Genomic DNA, 18,743 nt, shown 5'->3' with positions numbered 1-18,743 from the left:
CATTTATAATTTAAGAAGATAAATTATGCTTCTGATTTTTAAGATTTTCTTTAAACATTTATATGTATTTAATTTATAAATTGAAAAATATTTTCTAATTTTCTTGAAATTAAATTTGAATTTTAGCTGTTATATAATTTTCCTCTGTTATGTAATCTATATGTATAATTTTGTTTGAGCTTCTCAAACAATTATAAAATTGTAATAACTTAAAGAAATTACTATGACTAAGTTTTGGAATCAATATAAGCCATTTAAAACAGTTAAATACTGTTTTTCTAGTTTTTTTTCCTGTTTTCTCTTAAAATCACCTCACAGATTCCTTCATAAGCATTAGCTATTTTCTAATTTTAGTGTTTATATGATGTGTTAGCCTTTCTAGTAATTTGATTCATCAATATGTATTCAAATCAATTTTGATTTCAGATTAATTTAAATTTATTATTATTGTCTGTGTCCTGTTTTCATGTTTATTTATTTAGCTATGAATTGTTTTTTAGCAAAATTACATCATGGCGGAGGAATTCTTTCCTGAAACTGTTGCTATAAAAATTCCTAAGCTCATGCAAAAACTATTAACGTATAAATTTGATGATGCAATTTTCAGAAATATATGTCATTTCACTTTACTTCTGCACAAATCATCATCAACTTATGTTTGCCACTCTCGATCTGCATTTTCCTTCCTCACTATTGCTGATAAGCTGGGTAAGTGCTTAATTTTTTTCTCTAATTAAATAAAAATAATAATCTTCTGATTTCAAATTATTATATAAATTGTAAAAATGACTCATGAAAGATTTACTTTTTTGATTACTTAAATATACCCATTGGCCATTGAAATCATAAAGTAGTAAACTTTGGAAATGTCCATTTAATTCGTATTTTATAAAATGTTTGATAAAAACATCTTATTTCTAATAAATATTATACTGATAAATATGATTCACCACACTTCATTTTTACTTATAGTTATTTCTAGGAGATAATATTTCTATGGCCCAATACTCCCTATCTATTTATTAATTATTCAAAAATGGCGCAATAGATTTTGTTTTTTTCTCTCGTACTCACCATACTTAATTTTTATATTAACCCTTTGAACAGAAATGACGAGCCCAGCTCTTTATAAACTTTCTTGAATAAACTGACAATAATAAGCTGCATCTCATCAGAAATTATTGAGAATTGACACTTTCTATAAAAAGTTTTATTTATGACAAAGTTTTTTTAAGAAAAAAAAAGTCTATAGGCTTTTATATCAATTCCATCTTTAAAACTAAGGAAGTTAAATTATTTGTCTGAACAGTGTAGACTAAAAATAAATTGCAGTTCAAAGAATTGAAATACCAGTATATTACAAAAAAAACATCAAAAAGAATTTGACTTTAAATGATTAAAAAATTAATATAAACAAAAAGAATCCTAAAAAAATTTTTTTTTTAAATATTCTTAAAAGTGAACATGAACTGCTAGAAACTGTATCAAAATTACAATTTTATGCAGTTATTTCAACTTCCTATTAAAATACATAATCCTATTAAAATACATAATTTTAATAGGGAGTTGAATTATATTTAGCTTGAATCAACCAATAATAGATGAACATGCAGACATTGTTTTGAATTATTATGGAATTATTCTTATTAAAAATTCTTCTATTGGGGAAATGATCTGGTCCTGATGCAAAAGGAAACCAACTAGGTGTTTGTTTGTTTTCTTGTCCAAGGCAAATCTGATCCTGAGCCACTTTAGAAAGCATGTTTTCTAATCAAACATACTTTATGTAAAAATGAAGAAACTGCATAGAACATAATTAATGTGCATAGTTCAGAGATTGTTCTAGTTATATTTTGCTTTAAATTTATATATCTCTCAAGAAGATATGACTTAATTTGATTTTAAAATGATAACTTCACAGGGTATTAAAAAATTTCCTGTGTTTGTATTTTTACTAGAGGTACCCCATAATTTCACCCAGTACAAAAGTGACAACTAGTGAAATGTTTCTTTGATAATAGCTTTGTTTGAAGTGCCATTTTAAGGAATTGGCCATTATTTTGTTGAGCTCTCTTTTATATAAATATTTAAATTGCTTTTACAAGACAAATTGTTTTACATTATCTCTACTATTTTATATTTTAAAAAATCAATTTTTATGTTGTATCCAATGGAATTGTAGCGTAGTCTTAAAAAATGGGCATACGATATGGGCTTAAGATATTTTTCTAATTTAATTTATGATTTCTAACTATAATTTTGTCATTTTTTATTTGGTTTTAGATTCATAATATAGATAATTTTTTTTTGGTTCAAATTTGTATATATATATATATTTGATTTCATGTATGTAAGATATTTTTTAAAATCTTTTACAGTACACTCCCGATTATCCGCGGAATTGGGTGGCGCGGCTGCCGCGGATAACAAAAATCGCGGATAATCCGAAAAAATCTAAAAACGGGTATAGCAAAAAAGAAAACAGTCATTCCAACTCTGAAAAATCGTTTTATGTACATTAAAACGTAAAATAAACAGCAGGAAATGTTTAACTAACGCTTAATATTTCAGTATATCACTCAAAACTAACCTAAAATGCATTTTGTTAATGAAAACAGAAAAGTGATTTGTACTTACAAGAGGCGTCAAGGATACACAGAAAAATTAATACATATGTACTGTTTTAATACTGTAATGTATTATGTAATTACAAAAGCATAGCTGTAAAACTACACCTTTTTGAAAAAATCAGTCAAAAAAAAAAAAAAAAAAAAAAAAACTTTGTGCGGCAGGCGCGGATAATCGGGAGTCTACTGTACTTAAAATTTCTGTGCATTTGCTCTCTAAATTTTTGTTAGATGTCCTGAAATGCTTTTTATAAATAAATTTCAAACTATTAATTGCTTTTTCTGTATAATATTTTGTTGTGCATTAAATTGCTTTGGCTTGCTTCTTCATTTAGAGGATGAAATAAATTTTGCTAAACTTAAAATAATTGAAGCATTGCATTATTTTTATAAACTTTACTACTGAAATAACTATTATTACATTTTACTAAAATGTCTTTAAAAGTAAAGAATTTTTTTCATGTGATAAATGTCTAAGACTTTTATTTTATATAAGAAATAATTTTTTCAACTCGTTTTGAATTAAAATATTGTTATTCATCTGTCTAATGTTTAGAAATTTTTGAATGTACAGGAGCTGCTAAAAAGGATGGTTTGAAAAATAGAACTTCTACAATCTGGTATGCAGATGAAGGTGAAAACTACGTCTTTTTACAAAAAGAAATTAATTTAAGTAGATTATTCAGAAGATCATCATCCGTTCCCAATAACAAAAGTTCTTCATTCATTTCCGAGGAAAATTCTAAATTATCAAGGATGAAATCAGCTGAGTGTTTGGGTAATAACAACTTTTTATCATCTTCACGACATTCTCGACAAGTTTCGAATGAGGAATCAAATGTGACAACTGATATGAAAGAAGATTCTCCTAAGAATTATGTTAATGTTTCTAGAACAAGCGAAACTTCTGAAATTTGTATTGGTAAGTTTTCTTTCCTATTTTTCGAAAATTCAGATGGCTATAAAATAAAGTATTGAAAATTTCATGTTTATTTATGTATTTTTTTTCTTGTTTATTTTATGTTTAATTACTGGCTTTTTGTCTTGAAATATTTAGGTTTATTGCAACTGATTCATGACTTTATAAACAAAGAAGCTTCTACTGAAGCTCTGCAGTTAATTCAGCCTGAAATATTTATTGTTCTATCATACACGACTGACTCAAAAGTTTGTGTTGCTGCCTTAAAAGTAAGTTTTATTTTCTAATCAATATACATTAAATTATTGCTTTTTTTTAATTGAATTGTTATTTATCTATAAGTGCGTGCAACAAAACTAAGTTTGAATAATAATCATAAAAAAGCTTAAATTATACAAATATTACTTTTATAGTAATGAGGGTATATGCCTCAATCAGAATGTTAGCGGCGAATTTCGGAGATTCCCGATTTTATCTCAAAAATGTAAAGATGGAAGAAGATTTTAAAAGTGTATATAACAAATCTTTTAGTTTATAATTATCCTCTACATAAATATTGGTAATATCATTAGAAGCTCTGAAGCACATGGAATTCCATCTCCATCATAATTGACATAAAAAATCAATATCAAACAAATATTTTTATAAAAAATTTATTTATAACTGAGCATTGTAAAGAATCAAAGCATAAAATGAAGCTTTTGAATTATTACTTGTTCAATATTTACATTACAATTTTTTATTCCATTTTGTATTATTTTTTTGGTCTTTATATCGTTTTTTAACTAATCCCAGTTCATAGGTGTAATTCAAAAAAAAAATCCGTCTTACAAAAAAATGCTTCATCGGCCCATACAGTAACCCATCCTGTGGAAGCTATAATGATTTATACCATCATGTCTGTACTTGCCAGAGAAACTAAAATCTGTTTACTTATTTTTAACTCGCGACTTCTCATATGCTTTTTAGAAGTGCCTACATGGAGGAATTCCTACAAATTTAGCAGTGATATTTAAGACTATAATTCTATAATCGATGATCTTATATTCGAAATTTTTCAACGATAAATTTCTCATTGATGTCACGCTGTGTTGTGGGGTACTATAATGTTGGAACTACACAAAGCATGTACAGTCTAAAAGTTTATCTAAAAATTCAGTAACTCCTTGTTGAAATATTTCCAATTATTTTTTTCATGGTCAGATTCTATCATAGAACACCAACCTTATTAGGCAGTTGTTCCCAAATTCTTTACTAAACATTGAGAGATCACAATACTTGTTATCAAAATTTTTAATGTCATGAAAAATGTTCAAGTGCCAGTGGCTTGACTGATGTTGGCTTAATGTTAAATGACTTTGATTTGCCCTGTAGAAAATCTTTTTAGGAGTTTAACATATTTCAATAGACATTCTTGAGTCTTCAGTAGACATATTTAATATATTATTCCAAAACTAAACCAGTTGTAACATTTTTGCTAACATCCTATATGCAATTCTTATACCAGAAATACACTCTAGAGCCTAGAGTCCAGTTTATATAAAAATTGTGGGCATATACATTATAACATTTCTTGTAATGCACTGTAAATGGGCAACAGCAGAAAACAGAATATTCATTTGTTATGAAGAGTTTTATCTATAATTAGTGTGGGCAGTGATGTGAAAATGAACCATACAGATGGATAAAAAGCTAGTTAGTAGCTTAAAATGCATATTTTGTAAAATAAAGGGATAAAACAGCTACAAAACATTTATTTGCAGTGTGCATTTAATAAGTGATTTTTATCTTGGAACATGCCAAGGAATCCAAACATGAATTTTCTACTTTCTTTCATTTATATATTCGATATATATAATTGTGGCCTATAGAGTATAAAGAGGATAAAATTGGTTATCAACTCAGAATCAATGCAGTGCCATAGCAATCGGCAAGATAGGAAAAGGTTGGTATTGATGCCCAGTGCACCATTCTTAGGGGTGCCATGGGGCAAAATATTAATATGTTTATACTAGTTTTTAAAGTGAAATTTCATGTAGATGGAAAAAAAATTATAATACCACACCATGGGCATCATTTATCCTTGCTAAACTTATGGTAACAACAAAGGGAGAAAAAATTATGTCATACTGTAGGTACCATATATTCTCCCTAAGTTACCAAAACAATTACATAAAGAGCTAGGAAGTACATGAGTTTGTGTACAAAAAGTGTAGAACAAAATCATTTCAGATGCACTAAAAAATTTATTTCCTAGCCTGCCAGAATTCTTATGAGAATTTATAAAGGTTCAAAAGGCCATCAAATGATATTTTTTGTAATAAATTTACAAATGATGTAAAATTATTATTTTTTGTTAATTAAATAACTGTGTATGAATATATTTAATTATGATTTTATATGAAATGAGATTTAGTTCTGAATTTCATTTTTTGAATTATGTTGTATTATTTTTTTACTTTTTTTTTCAGGTACTAAGCAGCTATTTAAAAGAAGCAAATGAGAATGTTCGAAACACTTTTATAAACATAAAAGGCTTCCATTTACTTTCCAATCAGCTTCATCAGCATCCATTTGATAGTTCAGTCCTTGATGCTTGTTTCTTGTTTCTATTTAATATCCCTCTGATGGCGGTGGATGTGTAAGTGTAATTTTAATTTTACTTTGCATCAAAGAAACTTTTTCCTGGGTTTCTTAATAATAAATAATTTACTATATATTTAATTGCTTTTTTTAATTTTTAATTATTTATAAAGCATTAATGCATCTTAATATCTTTTATCAAGAATTATCTACATATTTTACATTTCCAATCATGTAAGATAATTGTTTTTGAATTGCTAAAATTTGTTTGATTTTTGGCTTTTTTAAAAAATTTATTTTGTATTTGTCTACATATGGAATTTACAAATTGAAAATTTTACACTGTATTTGCTAACCTCTGATGCAAAATATTCATGTGATATTAATTTCTTTATTTCATGTGATATTAACTTTTTCTATTTTTGTTTCTATGTATTTTTTCAATTCATTTTGTAAAAGACATTCTATTATTTACATTATTAAATCATTTTTGTTTAGAAAATCTGTGGTATATAAAATTCTATGCTTTTACAGAACCAATATATATAACTCAAGAGAAGTTACAACATTTCATACAATGTCTTGGTTGCCATTATTGGCAATACTTCATAATGCAAATTCTGATCCTCAGATATGTCAAAAGATCATTTTGGTATTGACAAAGGTATGCTTCTGTTTTAGGTTCATTTGTTCAGTGATATACAAGAATTAATTTCAATATTTAATTTAAGAAATTGATATAATATTTGAATTTCATCTTATAAAATTCGTTATTCTTTTATTTTAGTTTGTACAGCTAGGACCTGCTATATTTGTGGATCTTCTTGATAATGGTCTTTGTATGAGCATTTGCCATTTGATTATTCAGATTTCTCAGTCAATCTCTTCTAAAACGTAAGTAATAAGGTTTTCGTATTTAAAAAAAAGTGCATATAAAATGCATGTTTGAAATGATTTTTTAATTAAATATTTATTTATTTATTTTGAATGAAATCAATATAATTTATTATATTCTAAATGTTAGGTAAGAATAAATTTTATTTTAAAAATTAGCTTTATTTTTAGTAATTCATATTCATTGAATCTTTTGTTTTCAAAATAACACATGAATTTCATTCATTATCTTATTTATTAGAAATCAAGGACTTATGTCAAGAAACGATTTTCTGGAGAAAAATAAAAAATATATTAATAGCAACACATCTTGAGGGGCTGATAGGACATCTTTACTCCGAGTTTATGAAGCTCTGATTCTCTCTCGGATAGACTACGGTTGTATAGTATATGATACTACCGACATTTCTGCTTTGAAAAAACTTGATACAATCCATCATTCTGCTCTGAGGATTTGCTCTGGTGCTTTCCGCACATCCCCAGTGCAAAGCTTATATGTGACATGCCATCATTTTCCACTTTCTCTGTGTCACCAAAAATTGTTATTGCACTATTATTTTAAAATTTCATCCATACTTAAACATCCTTTAATTTACACCACTCTCAGTCGATTCTTAGAGTGAATTTATAATGCTCGTCCAAGGGCTATCCGTCCATTTTATAAACGCATGAAATCTTTCATTTCTGACACACAACTTTCTGAATTGAACATATTGTCTATTGACCATTTCTACTTTCCTCCCTGGAATACACCATCCATTTTTTACATAAACTCATTCATTGATTTCAAAAAATCTTACATTGATACACACTCACTTCAGTGAATATTCCTTGAGCACCGTGCCCAGTACAACAACTATAAAACAATCTTTACGAATGGTTCGAAAATGATGAATCATGTCAGTTTCGGTGTTATTTTAGATAACAATTCTTATCATTGTACTCTCCCCAAATATTATTCAGTATACAAGGCAGAAGCAACTGCTATTTTATATGCACTACAAAATATTTCTTCATCTGACTGTTGTAAATTTTGCATATACACCGACAACATGAACATTTTAAAACAGTTAGAAAATTTTGATTATCCTTGTTATCCGATTGTTGAACAAATCATGGAGCAACTAACAATAATGGTGAACAGAGACTTCGACGCAATTTTCTGCTAGGTACCGAGTTATGTTGGAATCTGTGGTAATGAGCTTGCAGATCAAGCTGCAAAAGAACCTCTCAATTTTCATTTCCCTTTTGTGAGGTTTTTGGATATATTAAACGATATATATATGGAAAGTGACAAGAGATTTGGGACACACAGGTTGATAACAAGCTATATGCTATTCATCCAAAAGTAAATATGTGGTCAATTTTACCGAATCGATGCGCTGATATAAAATTAACTCGTCTTCACATTGGACACACTAGGTACATGCATAGACATTTGCTGTTTGGTGAATGAGCTCCTCATTGTACGAACTGTGGTGTGGTCAATTCTATTGCTCATATTCTTACTCATTGTCCCAAGTTTACTCCTGATCATGTAACTCACTTTCATTCACCTATTTTAAATCTACAGGACCTGGTGGAATGAGAAACCTCATTCAAAACTTTTTGACTTTTTAAAAGCAATCGGCTTTCTTCATAGTATTTAGAATTTGAGTTATTTTAAACCTTGTGCCAAATCGTAATAAGTCATGAATCTTAACTTTTGACATTTTACAATGAATTCTTGTTTCATTTTACACTTTTTTTTATACTGAAACTGTTTAAAAATCCCTATGAATGGTGCAGCTTGTCCTAAATTGGACCTTGTGCCTATAAACCACACCATACCATACCAATTACATGAAACTCACAATTATAGTCATTGAGAAAAATTAAATGATTTTAAATTTATTAATTCTATACATATTTTTGATCTTGTACCTATCTTTTAATTATACCTTTATTTTTATAATTATATGCATTATTATAAAGAATTACTTATTCATTTTACCTGTACCTTTTAATTGCGTAACATTTATTATCATTATCCCAGCTCTACTTATCAAAAGTATTTACTAATATCTTGATCAACATAATTTGAAAATACAGACTGAAGACATTATTTTCCCCCTTAAATTTGTACTAAGTGCTATCTCGCAGGAGACTTGTCTACTATTTTCTTACTGTATATATTTTCATACTAAAGTAGACTTAAACCTACACTTTTATAAATGAGCATTTGTCATGAGCATGGGCACAGCTGTCATACCTGAGCATTTCTACCTATGATCAGTCATCAAAATATTACAAAACTGAGTATTCCAGTTTCAGTTCTGGTTCATTAATTAGAGAACCAAAGATAATCCAAATAAATGTACATACCAATAAGTACCCTATGCCACCATTAGATCATATCCAAAATTCAACCACCCTTTTTTATGGATCATGGAATACAAGTTAATAGACTCTGAATAATATTTTAATCAAAATAACTTTTAACAATGCATAAATACTACCAGTACTTTTTTTTTTTTTTTTTTTGGATAAATCCGTAACTCTAAAAAGAGAAATTTACGATCAAACACGAGGTCTTGTTTTCTTAATCTGTCGTTAGACCAGCTTTATTCTTATTTGGGGATCAGTAATCATCAAGACTAAGAGATTAATAAAATTGCACATTTCTGATAAATTAGTCATTGATGCACATTGTAAAAGATTTCACCTAATGACTAATAAATTGAACCAATTTTGGACCATATCAAAGATTTTCTAAGTCTGACTCAAGTTTTTTTTAAAAATATCTCAGATCCACAGAGAATTTTTCTAATTCTTTGTCTTACAGTTTTGGATCATGCTATTCTTCAGAATTTCAATAAACGATTTCATGCTTTATTCATTTGATAATTTTCCATAAAGCTATGGTAAAGTGAGAATAAGTGTCACACAAGGCATAATATAATTTTTGTTTGCAACTAGTCATCAGTAACCCTTTCGGTGCAGGTTTATTTGAAAAGAATTCTTCTCATGGAATGGATTTAATTTGCTGATGCGCAGAATAGTATATATAGGCAGTAGATTTTGTGTGAGAATTCAATTTCTGAGCAATTTGACATGCGTATTAATTAGAATTAGGAAGAAATGTCCTCTTGTATCTTATACCAATCACTCTTGTTATGAAAAAGAATGTAATGTTTCATTTTTTTCCTAGTTTGAATGACAAATTAGACTCGTCTTCCATAATTTAGATAAAACAAGTGTATGATGTGTTTCAGTCATCAGATATACCTAAGGGTTAATGACATAACAATTTTATAAGACACCTGAGACCTGTTGCTAATTTTTTAACACGCCACTTTAGAAAGTAACATGCATAGATTAGCCTGTTTATTTTACTATAGCCTTTCCTAGGGTTATTGCCTAGGACATTTATATTTTTGTCTTCCTTCCTCTTACACTTTTCCATAACACTTTAATCAAAATACAGTATGTTAATTCCTTATTTTTTTCAAATCTGAATCAATTAAATTTTCCTAAATTGTTTATCTTTGTAAAACACTTTGCATTGTGTGAATTGTGGTCATTTGTATGAATTTGTAATTGGTATGCAAACTATCCATTTAAAGTTTTAACTTCTCCCTTAAAGAAACTGTGTAACAGAACATTTCCTTTCATTAATTAATTCAGTTCACTCCTTGCTTTCTCTTTTAATAAACCATTAAAAGTTTCTTATTGACTGAATCTCCTAATTTTAGTTATTTTTTACACTCTTCTAATGAGGATATGTTTTTCTTGGCATTAATTACAATCCTCTGATTCTCTATATCATGTAAAAATATAAATAATTCTGTTTATTTCTTTATAATGATTGAAAATACAAAATTTTTGAAATCCCCAGTTTTCAACAAATTTTATGCTGTTGCTGTCTTTATCAGTATATATTTTATTTAGATTTATTTAATAAAAAGGATATTTATTTGAAAAATAAAATAGATTAAAGCTTGAAAATTTTCATGTAATTGACTTCAAATAATATTTACATAGTAAAAATTTCATAATAATCTTTATTAAGAATATGAGATAGCTATTTATATTTAAAGCAATTAATAACCATATATTAAAGCTCTCTTAGCTAATATTTTTTAACTATTTATTGGCTGATTTTTTATATGTTAAAAGTGATATTCAGATTATAAAATTTGGTATATAGTTTCAATCAACAAATCTTATATATTATTACTTTATTACTAAATATTTATGTTTTGCATTTGCTTTTATTTTGTTTTAGAGATAAAAGAGATATTGCTGCATTAGAAATGAATTCATGCATGAAGTCTATTAACAATTTATTGAAAGTAATGACCACTGAATTATGTAGGCAAGTATTAACAGATTATTTTTGCCATAGTATTCTTATTATATGATATTAATGTTATTATTATTCAAAACCTTTTATCATGACAATTATTTTGATTGTATTAATTTAAATTGTTCAAAGTGATATTCAGTAATGAATTATTATTTATTATTTGTAATTATTACTTTATTTTGGTAATGAAATTTAGAAATTTTTATTTGTTATTGTTTTGCTTTAACATTTCCAATAAGAGGGATAATTCATAGACTTTTGAAATTTCATCAACTTAGCATAATTTTAAAATACATTTTACATGCAAATACATTTTGTTTGCTGCTTTCTTACAACAGAAAATATTAGTAGTATTAAAATTGAAAGCATTTATTTATTAAGTTAAAAAATATAAAGATCTGTTCAAGTCAGAAAACTAAGAATTTAGTCAACTTGAAGATGGTAAAAACTTTTTCTTGAACGATATTTCTAACTTCATAAGATTTTTTTCAGGTTGTGAAATATCCTTTTAACTTCTACTATTTTTTAAATCAGAATTTTAAAAAGTGTTACATTTTTTACAGAACGGTAATAAATGATCACTATTTAATAAGCATTAATTTGTTTTATGTCATTTGGGCAAATTTTCAATGTAGTCATTTTGTGTACCACAAAATGCATAAGTCCATATAGCTCGTCTTTTTTCGAGGGTGAAATTGCAGATATTATATTTAAATAATTTTTTTTTAAATGAATGATACAAAGTGATAAATACTAATGTGGAAATAAAAATTATGTTGAGTAACAAGTATTTTCTGGGAAAGAAAAATTCATGCTGTTATTTTATATATTGTTATTGAAATAATATATTAAAAACAGTAGAAATGTATTATTAAAGGAGAAAAGTCAGTTCAAGGAAAAAATCTTGATTTATGATGATAAATATTGTTTTCAAAATAATGGTTGTGCTGAAGGTGAACTTAGAGGTTCATTGTTACAAATATTTTTATATTATTTCTAAAAAAAAAGAAACTAAGAAATGAGAAAAAAAAATTTCTGAAGAAAAGTTTGGTATTAAAAAAAAATGTAACATATTTTGTATTCAGGAAGAATCATTTAATCATGAGGACCAAATTTTTTTTTATGACCTGATTTTTTTCCTTTAATTTTGCTTTTTTAGTTAAATTGTCATGAAAAATGTGCTGAGAAATTGATAAATATTTATATAAGCATCATAAAAGATTATTTTGAAATGTGTTTAAATACTGAAGGAAATCTCAACAGTGTTTTAAAATGAAGCAGAAAGGTATAAAGGAGATATAATTTAATGTACAGTCATGTATTTTAGAAATTATAAAAGGTTATTTAGGAATATTTTTGTTTATTTGCAGAAAATATCCGAAAAGGGATTTGTCCGTAATATGTATAATATTGACCACTTCTTCTTTTTATACTGGCGAATTTTTTTTTAGAGTGCCGAGATAACTGCATTGCCATTTTATCTCGGGTTCTTTCCTGACGATAGAAATCTTTTCATACATCTTTCATATTTTTGTGATTCTCAAATTATTACTCAGTGAAAACATTTACATCGACTTCTTGCTTCTACGCTAGGGCCACTTTTGGATATTTTTCAAAAAATGTTTCTCATCTGGGATATTTCCTAGGTTGCATCCATGACTTTATTTTACTTCTTATGCGGTTACATGCATGGCTTTATTCTACTTTCTTCTTAGCACCATGCATGTCGTAATTGCGACTTCTCAAGTGGGTATCCTTCAGATCTTTTTATTTCTTGTATGCAAAGTATAGCGAAAATATATAGTGAATAATCGTCAAAAAATTCAAGCTCGAGATTCTGACGAATGTTTTTTTTCAGGTCTCGGATGATTTCGAAAAGAATATTTTCTGGCATTATGTCTGCCTGTGATAAGGATATCTTTAAAAAATTCTTTGATCTAGATAGCTTAAATTTAGTGTATGAACTTTACACCAAATTTGTCGATTTTGTTTCGAATATTAAGCAGAATTTATTTAGAGCAAATATAATCCGATTATACAATTACGCAAAATAATAGAATTAATACAATTACAATTACGCAATTAATTATTTTACATATTAATACAAGTATGCAAAATAAGGAGACCTCGAAGAATAAAACCTGATATTCAGGTTTAACATTAAATCGTGGATACCTCTCAAATTTGAAACAAAGTTTGCCTGGAAGTTGACTTGTTGTCAATCTGCATTTTCACAGCATGTAAACATGAAAACTCAAAAATTCAACGACTTATATATATAAAATTTGGTAAATAGTTTGTGATTTGTCAGTCAATTGTAGTTATGCTTCAAATTTTGGTTTCAGTCGGAAGGGGAAAAAATATGTCTTATCACAAATAGGGTTTTCCAGTCCTAAACGCATGCTAGAAATAAACCGCTAATGATCACACGATAGTTTCAGTAAAAATGCTAAATTCATGCCCGAGATTATTTTATAACTATTGTTCGTCAATGGCAAGCAAATCATTGGTGGCCTTACCAAAAATCATAATTTTATCTGGGGAAGGGGGGGATAGTATTTTTATTAGAGAGTATGCGAGAAGATATTTGGAAGACCACTACCATTGATTTTAATAATAATAATAATAATTAAAAAAAACATCTTATGTCTCCACTAACAATAGTAGTTTCTAGTACTAATTCTCATGTACTAGCTAGTTAGAAATTACTACTAGTAATAACTAGAGAATTTGTCTAATATATAGAAAGTAAGGATTTTATTTGAAATCCTTGTATGGCGTGACAAAACACTTGTATGTTGTAGCTAAAATTTATCATATGTGCACATAAAAAAAACATATTTTTAGAGAAACATCTTATATAAGATGATGATTTCCTTCTACTACCAACTACTGTCCGTAAAAGTCACCAGGTTCGTTTATAGTGGGTGTATGGTGTGAGAGCACAATCAACAGGCCTCGGTAGAAAACAATAACGACGTTTATTTACACGAAGACACAGACGACGAATACAAAGACGGCAACTATATACAGCCGAGACGTACACACAGGATAGCACACTACAGCAAACAGTAGTCCACAAGTAGTAATCGAACACAGCACATAAAGCGGCCAGAAAGAATCCAGCAGGAGAGGGGATCCTCGGAACTTCTCTCTACGGTCTCTCCAAACGGCTGACGTTCTCACTGTCTCCTCGTTTTAGCTGTATCAAATTGCTGACTCAATGCCACACGACTGGCTACTCCACACACAATTTGATGCTGCTTCCACAACAGACAACAGGACTCGGCGAACAGCCCAGTTCAGCAATAGCTTGGGCTCCACACAGTGCTCGCACTCCGCCTTTGCTTCACTATCCTCTCGAAGACTCGTTACTTGTCTACGATTCCGACTACGCTTCTTGAGGACCGCGGTGGCCTGATGGTAAAGTCTTGGCCTCAGAGCTGGAGGGTTTTAGACCCGATTCCACCGAAGAACTGTCGTGTAAGCGGGTCTTGTGCACGTTAAACCGTCCTCCCGCTGGTGTGGTATGGAGAGGGGGGTGCCTGCTCAGGTGTCGTCCTCGTCATCTGACCGAGGTTCAAAAGTACGAGGTCCGACCCCAAATAGCCCTAGTGGTGCTTTAAAATGGGACGTTTATATAACTAAACCGACTACGCTTCCGATTCTGGTTCATTGCAGCTTGAGACTGCAGTCTTTTTATAGTTCCCGGGAGGCGGACCGAGAACCTTTTGGGCCAATCAGGATTATCTCAGTTCCTATTGGATGGATCGTCAAAATTCTCGATATTTCCATCATTACTTATTTTGTCACAAATTGTCGCTAAGTTTGTCAGCAAGCTCAGGAATAACTGGCTCGGCATCCGAGCAGCATCCACTATAGATGATTGTAAATCGGTCTTTCCCGTGATAGAACTAACCGTGTTGGGAAGCAGCATTACAAGTTTGTAACAATATATATGTATATCTATAATTGTATATATTGTCTATATATATATAATCGTATATATTGTCTGTTGATGTTTTTTTTTTTTTTAATTTGTGTGTGTATGTCAGATATTGACTTTTAATTATAATTATGTGTGATGTTAAAATGTATGAATCGTCTCATTTTCTTCAATAAAATTCTTTATAGTAATGCAAAAGTAACTGAGTAAATTAAATTTATATTTGCTGAAATTCTATCAATGAAGCGGGAGGGGAGAACAAATTGGTTGTATTCAAAATACTGTGTGGTAATTTTTTTTTAGGCTGCATCATTGCAAATTATATGCATTATTAAGTGCTAATTAATTTTTTTTTTAATATTATAACTTAGCTCCAAACGCTCGAAAGATTTTTCTGAATTTTGTGAAATTCTTCATTGTTTTGCTGGTTTAGAAAGAAAATGTATTGATGATTATGGTATGTATTAATATTTAGTACATCCTATATAATCTAATATATTATTGATATCTGTAAAAATATTAAGAAAATATAAAAAAATTTTATTGTATTTTCAAACAGGTCCCACTTCACATTCTGTTCAGACTTTAAGAGAATGTCAGTGTATGATGTTTCAAGTAATAGAAGAACTAGCGGTTTTATGGGACTCTCATACTTTAAAGTCTAACTCTACATATCTTAATGGTTAGTGCAATATTTTGTTCCTAAATTTTTCGTACAGGAAAATATTCATTATTTTGCTCTTCTAAGGTTACTGTAAATTGAATTAAAGTACTTTAATAATTTTTTTTTCATATTTAACATGGTTAATTTTTTTAAAAACTACTAGAAAAATTCAATGACTAAATTTTCTCTCTGTACATTACTGGATAATTTAGTTAATGAATGTAAAATGAATTGAAATATTTTCACTTTGTTCCTTTCTTTCAATTTAAAAAAAAATAAAAACTGATTTTTTTTTCTTATTACGAGTTTATATTCTGTGAAATTTGATTTTCATTTTAATTGTCTGAGATAATTTTAAATTCTAACATAAATTATAAGCAAGGCATGTTTTTAGTTTTATTGGAATTTTAGTAATTTTAATTCCACTGATTTACACAATTTTGGTCTTGATTTTCATTAATAAATGAATAAAATCTCTTTTATAATTATAAATGAATAAAAAAAAAATCACAGCTTTCACTGTCATACTCAATGTTTATTTATTTTTGTGTAAGATAAAACAGTCTGGGAACTCCTAAACGAGTTTCAAGAAACCTTAGGTACTTTTTCTACCATCTCAGTGCCTGTTGACGATATTGGGGTTGAAAATGAAGAGCTATATCCTGCTGAAAAGAATAATGCTCAGTTTGGAAAATCAATACGAGAAATCCCTATGACTGAAATTATCAGCAGATTTGAATACATGCTTACAGAAGTAATGCACTTTATTGTATTTAAAGGTATGTTCTTTTTTTTTTTAGCTTCATCTTATTTATTAGAAATAAATTTTATTTATTTATTATTATTATTATTATTATTATTTGCAAATTTTCTTATTTGGCTTTTTTTTCTAGATCCTGGGATAAAAATCTCTGTTAAAGAAAGGGATTTCATAAAAGCCATTTTTATTTTTTGTGTTAAAGGCCTTGGAATATCAATGGTAAATGATATTATAACTGTTGTGATTCAATATTCAAAAGTGCTTCATTTTTTAAAAAATCTTTATGGTTTAGGAATATAATTGAGTTGAAGTGTTTAGTGTTAAAAATACTTCTAAAAAGTGATTTTTTAAAGGTTTCTTATTTATATGGTGTTTTAATTCCTGCAGTTAATTATTTGAAAATGATGGGGGGGGGGATACTACATTTAAAGCATTGATTATTGTTGATTAATTTATTTTTGATAGTATAATACATCACTGTATTAGATTCTATTATTTGCAATTTTTCTTAGTGACACAAACATAATTTTAAGTATTTTATGTTTTTAAATTTAAACAATTCTTCAAATTTTTTTGGTTGTGAACATGTATTATATAGAAAAATAGATAAATTGTGATAGATTATTATGTTTTGTTAGTTTTTCTATTAGGCATTTGTACACACTTTTTATTAGTTAGATAGATAGACTTTTATTGAAATGCTGATTTTAATAGATATATGTGTGTGTTTTAAAGTTAGATGGGAAAAATTTTAGGAAACTAAGAAAATGTGGACTTGCTGATTATTTCTGTATTAAAAATTAAATTTCATTTGAAATAATTTTTTCTATGTGTTATTTTATTTTACCTTTAACATTTTCTGTGTTTTTGCTAACAAAATACGAGTGCTCTTAAAATCGGTTTTATGCATTTTCTTTAATGTAAGAAAATGAAATTTTGATATTCTTACTCTGCGATGTATATTTAAGCAATATTTGGTTTTCTCTTCATCAAACAATCTGTTCTAAAAGAAAAACACATACATTTTTTTATTATTATTATTTATTATATACCTTTAATTAGAATTGCATACAAAAGTAGTTCTTCATTTAATATTATTTAATGTTTTTTTAGTATACTTATATATTTCATATTTTAATAATGTATGATTGACTCGTATATAATTCTATGAATTTTTGAGGTTGTTTGATTGTTTATAATATATGATGAAAAATATGTAGAATTTAAGATAATTGTATGTTTGGCTATTGTTTTATTTTGACATATGAATAGTTTTATTCATCATTATTTCTTTCAGAGTAAAAATATAAGTACCCTAAAAAGTGAATATTCAACACTTATGTGCTGCTTAAAGGATGCTTTGAAGAAAGTGGTAATTATCTTTAATACTTTTTTCATGTTAACTATTACAAACCATGCAAATATGTAAACTTCAAATTAAATTTTCTTTTATATAAATTAAAGTGAAATTCTTTAACCCTTTGTATGCTGTAGAAATCCAAATTATTAAATACATTTTCTTCACATTTTGCTCTCGAATATTGTGAAACATAAAGAAAGCTTTAGTGAAACTTCCATGACAATCGGTTAAATAATTATTTTTATTAGATAACTAAAATATCTTTCTACATTTGTTAACTATTATTTTAAAGGTTTCTATTCCTAATGAGTTAAATTTGATTTATTAAATTTTATATACTAAATCATCTTGTTAATTAACAATTGAATTACCAAGTGCAATGCTTCATTGAATTATTATACTGTTCTTTAAATAATTTTATAATTTATGGGGGAAAGTAGCTGCCAGAAATTTTTAAAATTTGTTTGATCCACTTTTTATTATCGTCTCACTTCGAAATACAAAGAGTGTATTGTAATTGTCAAAAAAATTCGAACTCAAGATTTCGGCAGATCTTTATGTTTCAGACCTTCATGAGTATGTAAATCCATTTTTTGGAGAAATGTGTTTGTTGGTTTGCTCATTTGCAAATAGGTTAGCTCG

General features: G+C 27.8%; 1 protein-coding gene across 6 annotated transcripts in view; it reads left to right on the top strand.

The window, feature by feature from the left end:
• LOC129983662 (lysosomal-trafficking regulator-like) overlaps positions 1-18,743 on the top strand; it is a 99,013-nt gene that overhangs the window by 47,552 nt on the left and 32,718 nt on the right. For 4 of the 6 annotated variants that reach the window (XM_056093227.1, XM_056093230.1, XM_056093229.1 and 1 more), the window contains exons 22-33: positions 501-708; positions 3,202-3,549; positions 3,685-3,815; positions 6,018-6,187; positions 6,664-6,793; positions 6,917-7,023; positions 11,291-11,380; positions 15,689-15,774; positions 15,877-15,999; positions 16,536-16,760; positions 16,875-16,960; positions 18,039-18,113. In XM_056093227.1, the coding sequence (XP_055949202.1) occupies positions 501-708; positions 3,202-3,549; positions 3,685-3,815; positions 6,018-6,187; positions 6,664-6,793; positions 6,917-7,023; positions 11,291-11,380; positions 15,689-15,774; positions 15,877-15,999; positions 16,536-16,760; positions 16,875-16,960; positions 18,039-18,113 (1,779 nt within the window). The remainder of the gene's footprint in view (positions 1-500; positions 709-3,201; positions 3,550-3,684; positions 3,816-6,017; positions 6,188-6,663; positions 6,794-6,916; positions 7,024-11,290; positions 11,381-15,688; positions 15,775-15,876; positions 16,000-16,535; positions 16,761-16,874; positions 16,961-18,038; positions 18,114-18,743) is intronic. The other 2 variants (XM_056093232.1, XM_056093231.1) reach the window with 2 other exon arrangements.

The sequence above is a fragment of the Argiope bruennichi genome, chromosome 9 (genome assembly GCF_947563725.1).
Source record: "Argiope bruennichi chromosome 9, qqArgBrue1.1, whole genome shotgun sequence".
Lineage (NCBI taxonomy): Eukaryota > Metazoa > Arthropoda > Arachnida > Araneae > Araneidae > Argiope > Argiope bruennichi.
This window is presented reverse-complemented; position numbering and strand designations above follow the sequence as displayed.